The sequence below is a fragment of the Lutra lutra genome, chromosome 8 (assembly GCF_902655055.1).
Source record: "Lutra lutra chromosome 8, mLutLut1.2, whole genome shotgun sequence".
Lineage (NCBI taxonomy): Eukaryota > Metazoa > Chordata > Mammalia > Carnivora > Mustelidae > Lutra > Lutra lutra.
This window is the reverse complement of record NC_062285.1, coordinates 38,447,469-38,461,931: the sequence shown is the minus strand read 5'-3', so window position 1 is coordinate 38,461,931 and position 14,463 is coordinate 38,447,469. Positions and strand designations below refer to the sequence as shown.

Below are 14,463 nucleotides of genomic sequence, written 5' to 3'. Positions count from 1 at the left end.
GAGATTATGCAGAGTGGGATCCTCATCTCTGCTCCTGCACACGCCCCTCACAACGCTGGGTGCAGGACTGTCCCAAGGTCATTCATTCAGAACAGCCCCCCAGGGCCTCTTTCAAGACAATGACGGTGATTTTTAAGCCCCGGGTGGTGTGGAGGGAGGGGAAGTTGTGGAGAGAAAGGGAAATTTCCCTCTGCATGAGCTTCTCCTTTGTAATTTCGACCCTCCCAGCAGGGCTGGGGTGTGAAGCGAGAATCTCAGTCTGTACTTTTCCATCAAGCAGACCCACTGGGTGCCTCGGAGGCCCCGCGCAGCATCTCCTGTGGGTTTCCCCAGCACAAGGAAGCCGGAGTGAGTCTCAGTTCTCAGACTCCTTGCCTCTGCGAAACCAGAAGGCAGACAGAGGGTCCACCCTGGCAGAGCTTCCCATGGCCCCCCAGCAGAATTCATACCGCGGTTACCCCTGCACTCAGCTGGGACGATGTGACCTGCGCTGCTGCATCTGTCCCGGCATGTTGGGTCCACCACGTGTCAGCCCTGGAGCCTAGTGCAGTGGGGACACCAAAGTCCATGAGATACAGGACAGCAGCGGCCGCTTTTCTGGAACAAAACACCCAGCCTCTCCACGAAGGGGAGCGAGAAGAAAGAGAATCACAGTAGGCAGAGGGGAAATTTCCTGGCTCATTCATTCATTCATTCAAAAATGGCATTTCATGCCTACAATGTGTCGGGCTTTCCACAAGGACCTGGGGTTACACAGGGACAAGCAGTCTTATCTCCTCTCCTTTGGCCTGGAGGGTAATAGCTGCCTTGTTGGCCCCAGACTCCTTTTAACTTTGAGCGCCCCCTTCTTCAAACCCCCTCACCCCAGCCCCTGCAGCTTCCCACCCCTAGTGGGTATTCAGACCAATTAGTAAACTTTTGGAGGCTAGAGACCCCCGTCTTTGCAAAAGGCAGGAAATCCCTGCATTACCTGGAAAGCCTTCCTAAGATGGTTTCCAAACTGGGATGTGTCTGGAGACAAGAAGGAATATGGCTAATTGACTCCGTTATCTTGCCGCTGTGAGAGCCGTGAACCCCATAAAATGTTCTCCTCCCCACCTTCATCTGAGCCCACGCTTTTGAGAGCCTGGCATGGAACCTGCTTCCTGAGCATCCAACTCTTTCTTGTCCCACTGCAGCGTCATTGTTTCCCAGACCAGAAATGTCTAAAGGATAGGGACATGTTTCCTAATTCTTTGTTTCTGCCTTCAGCATTTAATACAGTGCTGGTTCAGAGGAGGCACTGGATGTTTATTGGATGGATGGATGGATGGATGGATGGGTGGATGGATGGAAGGAAGGAAGGATGGATGCAACTTGAGGGGAAAAAATTGACCCAGTTTTCCATTTTCTGGAAAGGCGTTGCCCTCCCGGATTCAGGGGATAGATCAGGGCTTGGGGGGCTCAGCTCCTGCATTTCTTGGACAATACCGCTTGTGTTGGGCAGAACCCTGGGACCCCAGGATGCAGAGTTATTCTGGGCCTCCTTCTCCCTTGTCCACCCCCGCCCCAAATGCCTAGTTCAGGAAAAGGGTAGCCTTTTTTCTGGGCCCAACGCCACTTGATGCCGGGGGCTGAGGAGGTCAGCAGACTGCCAAGATGCCTCTGAACTCTTCCTGGGCTTTTGTGTTTCATGGATGGCCCAATGTGGTGAGTCAAGAGCATGGGGGGAAAAGGTGGATTTTTTCAAATGTGTCCCCATGGCAGCTCTCCCTACACTCTCCACTGGCCTCCAACAACACACTAATCTAGGTCTTATTATTTCCATTTTATAGAGGAGAAAATGAAGGTTCAGAAAGGTGAACTGACCCAAAGTCACATAGCAAAGAGGTAAGAGGGCTCGGACCCAAGCCAAGACGGCAAGCCTCTATAAAGGAGTGCACTGGGCTGACTGTGAAGCGTCTGAGTTGGTGCACATTTATCTGAGGGTGAGGAAGGAGGCATGTGCGAGGTCTGCGGTATGTGACCCAAGACTCCAAGGTGGCCGGGTGGGCTCAGCGCCTTGTCGGTTCCTCCCTGTCTGCAAGGCCTCTGCTTGCAGCTCCGGGACGCTGTGTCGCTTCTCTCCATTCTATAATCACTTGCCCAGGCACCCCTGCACCTGCCTTTTGATTTTTTATTGTTGTCGTTGTTGTTTTAAGATTTATTTATTTATTTATATCAGAGAAAGAGCGCGCATGCGCAAGGAGGCAGGGGTAGAGGCAGAGGGAGAGAAAGCCTCAAGCAGACTCCATGCCGAGCGCTAAGCCAGAGGACCACGACTCAGGGCTCAAACCCACTATCCCGAGATCATGACCTGATCCGAGACCAAGAGTGGGATGCTTAACTGATGGAGCTACCCATGCTTTCCTGTGCCTGCCTTTCTTCTCTAAGAGGTGGGGCTGCTAGGTCAGAGAGGTCCCCTTTCTTTTGTGTCTTCCTCCTCGAAGAACCGCAGGATCCAGTTTCTGCCCTTCCAGGCAGAGAAAGCAAATGGGACAGATAGCAACCCCTCCCCCACCATCTCCATTAAAGCCAAGTGCAGGTATTCCTGCTCCGTTCCCGACCCTGATGCTGACAAGGGGCTCTTCTCTCGCACCTTTGCCTGTCCCCCCCCCCCCGGGTTATTAGAGCAGATCGCCCTCATTCATCCCCTCCAACTGGTTTAATGACCTCACACCGCTTGGCACTGAATGACTGAAAGGGCTCTCACACCCATGACCACATTTCTCCCTACAACAGGACTGCATTTAGGTGGGGGCATGGTATACCCTCTGTCAGAAACATGCGAAGACTTTGGTTGCATGGGACTGCCACAAAGACAAGTTAAAGGCAGGTCAGGACTGGACCCTGCATCTCCTGAGCCTCAGGCCAATGGATTTTTTTCAGCCTTTATTAATGAATCTCCCATCTAGGATTCGAAGAGCCATCACCGGACTGCAGGCAGGCATCCCCTCCCTGGCCTCACAGCGGCTTGCAATTGCGGTCAGATGGCTGGCTGGAGAGCCAGCACACCCTCAGTATGGCCTTCCCAACCCCCGCCCACACCTAAACCAGCAGCCTCCTTCCCAGACCCCATCCCTCCTTCTCATGGCATTTTGCTTTTCCTCCATAGCATCAGCCACAATTTTTCTATTGCAGAAATGGTATCTAATTTGTACCATCATGAAGATAGCACAGTGTCACATCATGGTGCTCTGGAAACATCGTCAGATGGATGGAGACGCCAGGTTTCCCCTCACACATTTTCTCCTCCCACCTTACGACCGTGACTGAGCCTGGCGCACTTGGGAGATGCCCAGCCAGGCACGGTGCAGGAAGGAGCAGCCGACACCAACAAACGGGAGGGTCGCGACCACTGACTTTGATAATTTCTCCAAACAACAACAAAAAAAATCAAAACCTGAAGACTGGCAACGGTTTCAGCGCACTTTCCCACTAACTGACCTGTAAAATAAACTAGGGAAATCACCCAGGAATACTGTGTGCCCTTAGTCCGCAGCTCTGAGATTCGCAGACGCTCCCCCAGACACCAGCAGAAGAACCATCTGAGCAGAGGTGGGTCAGGCAGACACCGAAGCCTCCACACATTCAGGGAGAAAGAAAGCACCATGTTCAGGCACATACACACACACACACACACACACACACACACCTACACACCAAGAGAGAAGTGTGCCCCAGCTCCACACATAAAGGCTGCAGACACACCTGTGTGATCATCTGGGGCCCAGACCACGCCCACTGTCCCCCCCACCCCCCCACCCCACGCCGCCCACGCCGCCCCGAGGTAGGACAGGCGCTGCCTGCCACCTGGATCCTCTCTGCAGCCTGACCCTAAGGGCTCTTCCGCAGCTCTGGCCCAGACCTCAAGCCCTGGTCGTGGCAGTGCCGCCCCCTTGTGGCCACGTCCAGCAGTGCCGCATCCGGCATCCGCCCTGAGCAGAAGAGTGAGGTGGTCCTGAGGAAGTAGGGTCCCTCTGCTGGCTGAGCTGGGGTAGGACCCGTTCTGCCAGGGCTGGTGGCACCTGCCGCCTCAGGTCTGCAGCCGATGCTGTCCCTCGCGTGCTCGGGTCTCAGGACCTGGGCGGGCGTGCGCGTGCACACACCGTTTTGGCAGGCAGGGTCAGGGAGGGAGGGGGCAAGGGGAATGTGAGGGGAAAGAAGCCCAAGCATCACACTTTCCTCTTCCTTCCTCCAGCTAGGGCTCAGGTCTCCCTCATGCCCCCCTCCATTGCCCTGCTTAGTCCGTAGAGCAGAGGAGGAGGGAAAGGGCTCCGGGGAGGTGAGAGCATGAATGGAGTGTGACAGACCCCTCTGGTGTGAGTGTCTGAAGATGGAGGGTCTCAGCTGGGTCCCACTGTCCTTTCCCTCTGCTCCTGGGCCACAAGAACTCAGAGAGAGAAGGAGAGACGGGGCCAAGACAGGGCAGAGGGGGGTACTCTAAAGCCACAACTTTAAAGTGAGATGGTGCTCAAGGCAGCCAAGGCAGGAACCAGGCGGAACAGCCGGCAGTTGGTGGGAAGAACATAGATTTAATGGAATGAAAGGTAAGAGGGACAGGGCTCCCGCTCCACCCACCAGCCCTCACCTGGCCTCCCAAGGCCTGTCTCAAAGGGGGCGCTCTTGATACCAGCATCTCACACCTGTCTGGCCAGCCCTGGAGCAGGAAAGTTCTGGAAGGAGGAGCCCAGCCCCAAGCAGATTCCAAACCATCCCTTTGTGTCTCGTCTACCACAGGTGGAGGCAGAGATGCCCAGCAGAGTGGCTTCTGCAGCTGGCCCCCAAGCCAGGCCCGTGGGCATGATCCCGGGCCCCACGGCCCTAGCAGTGAGACTCTAGCTCTGTGAGTATGAGAAGCGACGTCCTGGGTGTGGCAGGGGCTGAGGGTTCTGCTCGCTTCCATCTAGGCAGGTCCTCAGCTGGGCACATGAGCTGGCGAATTCTCTGCAAGGCAAGTGGAGGTGGCTCTCGTGAGCTGGTGTCAGGGGCATGGCTGCCCGCCTCCTTCATCAGCTCACCACTGTCTGCCTGCCGCCCCCCCCAACACACATATGTGCCCTCCAGGGTGGCCGGGTGCCAACCCCCACGTCCCAGCCTGTGACTTGGAGGCATCAGTCTCTTTCTGAGAGTTGCAAGAATTCACTTTGTCCCTCCCCAGAAGCCTCTCCAGGCATGGTGTCACCCCCGTGTCCCAACTCCTACCCTGGTGGATATCGGTCTATCCTCATGGGGCCCTATGTCATTGTCTCGTGTTCCTGTCCCTCCCCACAAACCCCCTACCTCTCTGAAGGAGCCCTTGAGGGTCCCGAGTTTATAGAAGCTCCAGGCGGGAATGCAGACCATGGAGGACAGAGCCAGGAACCAGCCCAGGGCGTCACCCCACCATGGGTACGTGTACTTTTTGTTGTAGGTCAGCGGAGTATACTTGATCAGAGAGAAGAGGAAGGTGGCCTGAGGAGGAGAGGAGAAGAAAAAGGGGCTGGGAGAGCAGGAGCCTTGTGCCCTCCACGCCCCCTGGAAGAGCTGGCAGAGATCCTTCACTCTGCAAGCCTGGACTGGCCTCCAGGCTCATCTGGGTCAATCAAACCCCAACCCCCAACCACATTCTACTCAAAATCCACACCTTCTCAACAGAACATACAAGGCGCCTCCCCTCTCCCTGCAGGGCCCCGTGCCCCTGTGCACCTCTACTGGAGCTGGCCCTCAGCTAGGAAATGGTCATGAGGCTGCTAACGTTTTCAGGTGCTTAAGGATCCAGCACCATCAGGTGAGGCTGCGAGGGCCTCAAGGGCAGGGGGTCGTGCCTCCTTCCCCCTGGGCCGCATTTACACCCTGTGCCCCGAAGTGGGCACTTGGGGAGCAGCAGACATACAAGAAAAAGCCCCAGGAGGCAGCACCCCGGGGCTTACTGCTCAGAATCTGGAGCCAAGCTGCTGGGCTTGATCCCAGCTCACTGCTATTTCCTCGCTAGGGCAAATGGCTGACCCTCTTTGGCTTCCGCTTCATCCATAAAATGAGTATATTAGTAATTCTTCATGCAGTCCTTGTGCAGATCAAGTGGGTTAAAACGTGCAAAGCACCTTATTCCTGGCACAACGTGTGAGCTCTGTAATGGTATTCTTATAATTGCTGTGGTTACTAGTACACCACAAGTAGCCCTTGGGTTGCTGTCCTGCCTGTGACATTCAACTCACATCGTGGTGTTGGTCAAACCATCTGGTAGCTCTGGACCTCAGTTTGACCTTCTGTGAATTGGAAAGGAAGCATCTACCCTGCTAACCATTTTCTAGAATCCAACAGGAGGAGGAGAGAAAATGTAAAATGATTTTTCAGTCCCCGTGGAGAAGTACCTTCTAGAGCTAACAGCCTATCTACCCTCCTACCACCACCATTTCTCTTTGCCTTCATGTCACTTTACCCCTGAGGTTCTCTTACTGTGCACACAGCTGGGGTGAGGAAGAGCCAGCAATATTTGATAAGAGGCCATGGTCTGTATCCAATCATATCTTCAATGTTGTCGTAGAAGCGCCCGGCTCCTACCAGGAAGAAGAGAAGGAAGGAAAGGGGGAGAAAGGACATTCTTCAGCATCCAAGGCACGGGCCAGATGGGCAAGGACCAAGAAATAGAAGATAACATGGTTGTCTTTCCAATGACTGCTGGGAGACTCTCTTCCCCAGGGAGTCATAGGCATACATGGCAGGGGGCAGACCTTAGCGTAGCAAAGACAATGACTTTCTGTTCATCAAGGTCGTCAAGGGCTGAAGAGGTTTGGCTAGGACAGGATAGGATGGGCCCACTCAGGGCAGCCTGGGTGTGGCCATGACCAGGAGGGTGCCGAAGCAACCTCTGGAGGGCCCTTCCAATGGTAGCGATTTAGGATTCTTGAGATTTTTGAGGTCAAGTAGGGGGGGCGTTCCAGGAAAAGGTGTGTGAGAACAGCAGATGTCTCTTTGTCCAAGGGCCATGAGGTGGCGGTGAGCCCTGGGGTTAGGACCCGGGGGGGAGGGTCACTCACCATAGACCCAGGCCACACAGAGGGACTCAAAGATGGCCACAAACAGGAGGCACATGCCACTGGCAGCGTAGTAGTCAAAGAGTTGAAATACGTACATACCGCCCTGCCGGGGGAGAGAACAGACCAGAACTGTATCCAGAGGAAACAGACAGATTTACCCACCCTGGCCTCCAGCCTCACACCCGCAGGCACAGAGCAGACCTGGTGATCATGGGAGACAGATATTAAAACAATATAGTTTGTGAGCTGGGAGGCGCTAGGGCCAATTGGAGACAATAAATTTTTTTTTATTATTTTCAGAGGGAAGATAGAGAAAACAGTCGCTGTTGTTAGCTCAACCCTGAGAACATTTAGAGATTGACCCAGAAGTCCGAGACGACGTGTGTACTTTTTGGCGGAGGATCAGGACAGAGGCCATCATCAGTACTGTGAAGACGACAAACTCCTTCTCCTTCCTTCTCCCTTGAGACAAAACACAGAATAGCACCCATCCCCAGGGCTCCCTTTCTGCCTTTGAAGTCTTTCCCGGGAACGTGGTTCAGCTGCCTGAGAAGTCATGGGAGCTTGCTGGAAAGGCCATTTTTCCTAACCCAGAACTTCCTGACCATCCTTCTCATACTTCTTAGCTTACCGTGGAGCCAAACCATCCCTCAGCCGCCCCCAGAGGTGTGTGGCTGGTGTTCCCAGGGCAGAGGAAGGCCTCACCTACTTGGTGCTGGCTGTGACTGGGAAGGGACGGAGTCCCAGGGCCCTGAAGCCCGGGAGCTTGGCTTCTCCTCCTCCCCCGGTCCCCACCTCCACAGCTCCTGGACCCTCACCTCTGTGAGCATGACCAGCCCGACAAAGAAGGAGGTGATGGACACGCCCAGAATGAGGAGCTCCCTCCGGTTCTTCTTGCGGAATACACGGGGGTACATGTCCACCAGCGCCGTCACCAGGCTTTCTACGCACACAAACTGGATGAGAGGGCAAAAGAATTGGAGGGAAAGAGAGCTCCCAAATACGCTGCTGCCGTCAGCCACCTCTGGCTTCTTGCTCCCAGGCTCAGCCCTGCCCCGGCCCTCGAGTACCCGGCACCGTCCTGGTGTGCTCAGGTCTGGATCTACCCTGCAGAGTCCCTCTTGGTCCCTAGACGGGCCTCCACCTGAGACATTCGCCCGGTCCCCAATTTTCCTAAAGTCCCTCGGAACGTCGGGCTCAACCTCCTGTCCACGGCTTCCCATCCTCCAGCCCGCACACATCCACTTATCTCTCAGGCTCTCGCACGACCGCTTCTTGATACCTGGCTGTCCAGTCCCAGGAGGACGACCATGAAGAAGAAGCAGCAGGCCCAGAGAGGAGAGAAGGGCAGCATCACCACAGCCCGGGGGTAGGCGATGAAAGCCAGGCCGGGGCCTACAGCAAGGAGCAGAAGAACACGGCCCAGTGCCTCGGCTGCCTCCAGACCACATGAGATCCCAAGGCTGCTCGGTGCAGGTCATGGAATCACAGGAGCCAGAGGAAACCTCGCCCCCAAGTTACCATCATTGCCCCCAACCGAGCCTGGGAGAAGCCATCCCAACCTCCACCTGGTGCCCACATCTCCAAGGCACCCCCTGCTGTGTTCTTGTTGGCAGGAACAGAGCAGAACCACCTAGAAGCTGTGGGTGTAAGGGGCTTTGGGAGACACAAAGGAGGAAGATCACCTGCATTTCCGTGAGTTCTACCCCAGATCCTCAGGGCTCACTCTTGGGATCTACTGCCCCAAACCAGAGGTTTCACCCTTAAAAAGAGTTCAGAGGCCAGGCAGGCCACATACATTTGTTTGTTTGTTTGTTCTAAAGATTTTTATTTTATTTATTTGAGAGAGAGAGAGAGAGAGAGATCACAAGTAGGCAGAGAGAGAGAGAGAGAGAGGGAAGCAGGCTCCCTGCCGAGCAGAGAGCCCGACTCGGGACCAGATCCCAGGACCCTGAGATCATGACCCGAGCCGAAGACAGCAGCCCAACCCGCTGAGCCACCCAGGCGCCCCAGCCACGTACATTTGTGCCGCTGACCCAGAGTCAAATGAGCGCAGGCGGGAGCTGATGAGACCTGCCACTATCATGACTCCACCACGGCAATCGGCGAGTTCTTTCTAGAAGATGCTCCCAAAGAAAATACCTCCAAGGACTAGATTGAACCCGGGGCCGCGCGTGTGCCACCTCTGCACCCAGAGCCTTTTCTGTCCTTCAGAAAAGGTTAGGAGTGACTGGGCATTCATTTCAGGGTATCGCTGACGTAACAGTCTCTCAAATTAGCTGGCTCAGACTACGGGAGCTGATACACCTGCCCATGCCTGGCTTCATCCAACAGCAGCTTCCCCGGAGAGACAGTACGACTGGGATCTTGGACGGTCATTTCCCTCCTCGAGCCCCCACTCGCCACACTGGAAGGACGGGGATAATCCCAGTCCCACCTCAAAGCTTGCCATCGCTATTGAGCAAATGTTTTATAAAAGTGAAACAATAGCGGGATGCCTGGGTGGCTCAGTCGGTTAAGGTTAAGCATCTGCCTTTGGCTTGGGTCATGATCCCAGGGTCCTGGGATCGAGTCCCGCATGGCGTGGGGCGGGGGGGGGTCCCTGCCCCGCAGGGAGCCTGCTTCTCCCCTATGTCTCTGCCTGCTGCTCTGCCTGCTTGTGCTCTCTCTCTCTGAAAAATAAATAAATTTTTAAAAATTCTATTTAAAAAAAAGTGAAAAAATACTGGGTTTCCTAAGAATCAGTGATGTCAGTTCCCAGTGCTTGGCCCTCTGTGTAACAGGGCATGCTTGAGTAGGCCATGATGGAACACTGTCTTGAGGCAGAGGGCGAGAGGGTGGTCCTCAAGAGTAGGGAAGGGCAGGAGACATTGACAGCTCACTCAGGTAGGGGACTGGTTCTTGATTAAAAGCAACACTAGGGGCCGCCTGGGTGGCTCAGTGGCTTGAGCCTCAGACTCTTGGTGTCAGTTCAGGTCCTGATCTCAGGATCCCGAGACTGAGCACCCCCCACCCCATGGGACTCCGCACTCAGTGGGGAGTCTGCTGACAGTCTTTCCCTCTGCCCTGGCCCCCCACTTGTGTGAGTATCACACACTCTCTCTCTCTTTCTCTGTCTCTCTCTCAAATAAACAAATCTTTTAAAGAATAAAATAAAGCAACAACAGGGGCACCTGGGTGGCTCAGTCAGTTGAGTGTCTGCCTTCAGCTCAAGTCATGATCTCAGGGCCCTGGGATCGAGTCCCGCATCAGGCTGTGGGCTCAGCAGGGAATCTGCTTGAGATTCTCCTTCTGTCTCCCTCTGCTCTCCGTCCCTCCCCCTGCTCATGCTCTCTCTCTCTCTAAAATAAATAAATAACTCTTTTAAAAAATAATAAAAAATATAAAAGCAACAACAACCATATTTTGTTGAATACGGGCATGATGAAAAAGAGGAAACTCCACGCCAACATAAACTTATCTTCCAGATACGTTTTGGAGTGGGCAAAACAAGACAAGGGGCAGAACAGCATCTATAGTTTTCTATCAGTTGGTTTTCTAGAAGGGGGAGGGTAAGAAATAGAAATAGTACTATGTCTCAGCTTGTATGAATGTTCACGTACGTGCGTATGTGTATGTGTGCCTTTCTTTTTTTTTTTTTTTTTTTTTTTTTTTTAAAGATTTTATTTATTTATTTGACAGAGAGAAATCACAAGTAGGCAGAGAGGCAGACAGAGAGAGAGGAGGAAGCAGGCTCCCTGCCGAGCAGAAAGCCCGATGTGGGGCTCGAACCCAGGACCTGGGATCATGACCTGAGCTGAAGGCAGCGGCTTAACCCACTGAGCCACCCAGGCGCCCCTCTTTTTTTTTTTTTTTTAAGATTTTATTTATTTGTCAGAGAGAGAGGAGAGCGAGCGAGCACAGGCAGACAGAATGGCAGGCAGAGGCAGAGGGAGAAGCAGGCTCCCCGCCAAGCAAGGAGCCCAATGTGGGACTCGATCCCAGGACGCTGGGATCATGACCTGAGCCGAAGGCAGCCGCTTAACCAACTGAGCCACCCAGGCGTCCCGTATGTGTGCCTTTCTCTTCTCACAGATGCCTAAAGTGTTTCTGCAAGGAGAAACACGAGCCTGACCATGTTGGCTGCTTTCAGGGTAAGGAAGTGGAGGCCAGGTGTGGGCAATGCTCCCCGTACACCCCTCTGCCCTTTGAAGCTGGGGTGAGTGTGGATGTGCTCCCCCAGGTCTTCCCAGGGACGCGGCCACCGAAGGGTGAGCACCCCAGGGTAGGTGACATTAGAAACGTGTCCAGATGCCAGTTGGCGAAGGTTCAAACAAAGCTCCCAGAACCCAGCCCTGGCATGCAGCCCCCAGCACTCACCAGACTCGGCCACCTCAGAGATGGGCACCCCCTGCTCCTGAGACATGAAGCCCAGGACGGAGAAGATGGCAAACCCGGCCACGAAGCTGGTGCCACTATTGAGGAAGCAGAGGGCGATGCAGTCCCTGCGGGGCAGGCGGGGGACAGAGATGGGCCTGGTCAGCACGAGGATGCCAGCAGAAAGCCCCTCAGGTGGACAGACAGCCCAGAGGGGGGCTGCCAGCAGGATCCCGACGAGCACTCCAGGCCTGGTTCTGCCCCCACACCCACCCCCCTCAATCTATTAACTAAGACTTGGACTCAGTCACAGTGGTCCCAGAAGAATAAGGTTCTAAGGAAGTAATATACTCATCTAAAAATTAGGAACTTCTGCAGAGCTTCCCCCCTCCACCCCTGCCCTATTGCTACCACCCCTCTCAGGATGCTTCCGCTCAGATGCAATTCAGTCTGGCATGCTAATGTGGAGGCTATGGACATGGGCAATCCCAAGCAACATGTGATTCTCATCCCCCAAATCTGATTTTGAAAGACGGGACTTGATTTCTTTTTTCTTTTTTTTTAATTTAGCTTGAACTTGGCTGAGATGCTCTGATATGAAGCCAGGAGGCTGGAGGGAACCCTGGGGTTCGGGGGGAGGCATGAGATGGGGAGCGGTGAGGTAAAAGTAGGTGAGGGTTCAGCACTGGCTGGGGTAAATGAGGCTCCACGGCATGGCACAATGAATGACTTCCCAGGTTCGAGCCCACAAACCTCTCCATTAGCCAGAGGGCTGGACCCCGGGGTGGCTTCCCAGCCAACCACAACCACCCCAGCCTTTGGAGGAAATCCCTCTGCCCATGCTATCCTTGGCTCCCCTTCAGCAACTGGTGGCCCTGGGGCACGGGAAAGTGGGGTGAAGATGGATGGGAGGAGGCAAATCCATGAGCTGGGGCACCCTTCAAAGCACCCAGACCTAGCACACTGGCGGGGCAGGGGAGAGGCAGGATGGGGGCCCAGGCCCCACCCCTCCAATCACCTGTAGCAATTGTTGTTGTACTTGTTGTAGCTGCCCAGGGCGGTCAGACACCCCAGACAGATGGCGAAGGAGAAGAAGATCTGTGTGCCCGCGTCCATCCACACCTACACAGGGAAAAGGCAAGAACGTTGCACCCCAGGAAAGCCGGGCTGTCAGGGCTCCACGGCGCACACAGGCCTGTGGCTGAGCCGGGCGCTGGCTAGCAGTGGCTCAGCCTGCAACCCGACTCTCCCAATAGGCCCCCGGAGGGCATTTCTTGGGGACTACCAGGATGGCGTGGGCAGCTGGGTCTGGGAGAAGCCTGAAGGACTCAGGGAAGAGGAGTCTGGGAGGGAGTTCTAGGACCAAGCCAGGCCTGGCACCAACTTTCTCTTACAGAAATAAGGTCCTGGTTCTTCCCCTACTTTCTCCCTCCTGAGTCCTCCTCGCAACGGGGTTGGAAGGAACCCAGAGGACAGGATCTCTGGACCTAGGGGATCCTTCATATCAGCGCCATGGTGAGAACATATCTTTGCCCCGCGCCCCCCAAAGTCCTCTATCTGAAAAGCAGAAAGAGTCATCCTCAGCTCACAAAAGCAAGAGGCTGAACAGGAATGCACGTGCTGTGTACTTCTTGGGGGGAAGAGCTCTGCGGCTAAACTTGGGCCCGGTGAGAACCATTATTTTCTCAGCTGGCCGAGCCGGCCCGGACATGTTATGATTTAGATTTAACAGCTACAATAACATCCCAAAGAGAAAGCACATCAAGGCGAGCAGGACTGGGCAACCCTGCTGATCTGCAGGAGGTGTGGTCCCTGGGCCGCAGACCCTTCCCAGGTGCCTCCTGTCTTCAGAGGATGCAGCACCACAAGGGAACACTAAGCTACGGGCGCAGAAAACACCGGGCCTAACCTTTCTGGGGTCCCCATTTCTTGCCTTTGCCTCGCCCTCTGCTAACAGCCCCCAAACAGACCCCTGCTTTCCTTCCTCTCATGTCAAGCTCCCAGTACCCACATCCACCAAAGCCTCAGTTGCTGGCCCGCCTCTCCCTGCTTCCCTGACCGTCACCACCACCCCTGGCCTCCCTCACGGTCTTGTCACACGCGCCCCTGCCAAGCTGCCCATTTCCCCCAGCATTGGGGTGGGTCCCAGGGACCCAATAGCAAACCCTAGTTGCGATCTCAGGTCTCTAGGACTTAAGAAAAATGCAGAAATCTGTATTATTTTCAGAGCTTCCTGAATGATCCTAGTGTCAGCCGGAGGCGGGAATCCCCGCCCTACAGGCCCTGAGAACCAGCGCCAGGAACCTGCCCAGGGCACCCACTCCTCTCGTTGTATTCCACTTTTGTGGGACGCGGGGCAGAGTGGGGAAAGACGGTGAAGAAGAGAGGAGACCATCTTGGGCTCCTATCCCTTCTGCTCACTGTGAACCCCATCCCCACAGAGGCTGTGAGGGGAGTCACCTCAGGAAGTCAGTGACTACGGGTCCCTCTGTTCTGTTTCGTTCCTTCTCAGTGGGTTACTGGTGGGACCCTGCGGCCGAAGGCTCTAAACTTGTCCAAAGGTCTGATCCAGGCCCAGAGAGGGAAGGCTGGGAGACACCCCTCTCTACCTGGGGGCCCACAGCCACCAGTCCAGCCACCGCTCCCCAGTGGGCCATCCAGGAGATAGCCCAGGAGACTGCCCAGCCTCGGGTCTTGGAAGTTTTCTTCCCGGGCCTGGCAGTGCCCATGAGTTACCAGGGAAACTCTCCGCTGCCCTCAGAGACATTCTGCGGCTGCCCACACGTAAGCAGGGGCCGCAAACCCCATGGTGATGAAGTTTCACGAACTTGGCCTTGGGAAGAAAAAATAAGAAAGATTGTGACTTGGCAGTTCACCCTGCCCGGAGGGGGACAGACTACGACTGGGTTGGGGGCAGAGGTTAATGAGAATAGAGGAAAATGCAGCAGGAGGGCTGAGAGTTCAGAGGGTGAGGATCAGACCTGGAGCCTCTGACTAAAACCCACTCCCCAGCAGCTTGGCAAGCCCCCCACTCTTGGCCCAGCTGTGGCTTGACAAGCCTGCTGGCATG

General features: G+C 55.0%; 1 protein-coding gene across 6 annotated transcripts in view; it reads right to left on the bottom strand.

The window, feature by feature from the left end:
- Positions 1-4,532: 4,532 nt before the first annotated feature.
- The window catches only part of SLC6A13 (solute carrier family 6 member 13), a 39,956-nt gene continuing 30,025 nt past the window's right edge, over positions 4,533-14,463 (bottom strand). For all 6 annotated transcript variants that reach the window (XM_047743027.1, XM_047743022.1, XM_047743026.1 and 3 more), the window contains 8 exons: positions 12,412-12,515; positions 11,397-11,521; positions 8,320-8,432; positions 7,856-7,993; positions 7,038-7,140; positions 6,457-6,557; positions 5,302-5,472; positions 4,533-4,965 (listed from right to left, as the gene is read on the bottom strand). In XM_047743027.1, the coding sequence (XP_047598983.1) occupies positions 4,843-4,965; positions 5,302-5,472; positions 6,457-6,557; positions 7,038-7,140; positions 7,856-7,993; positions 8,320-8,432; positions 11,397-11,521; positions 12,412-12,515 (978 nt within the window). In that variant the 3' untranslated portion in view covers positions 4,533-4,842. The remainder of the gene's footprint in view (positions 4,966-5,301; positions 5,473-6,456; positions 6,558-7,037; positions 7,141-7,855; positions 7,994-8,319; positions 8,433-11,396; positions 11,522-12,411; positions 12,516-14,463) is intronic.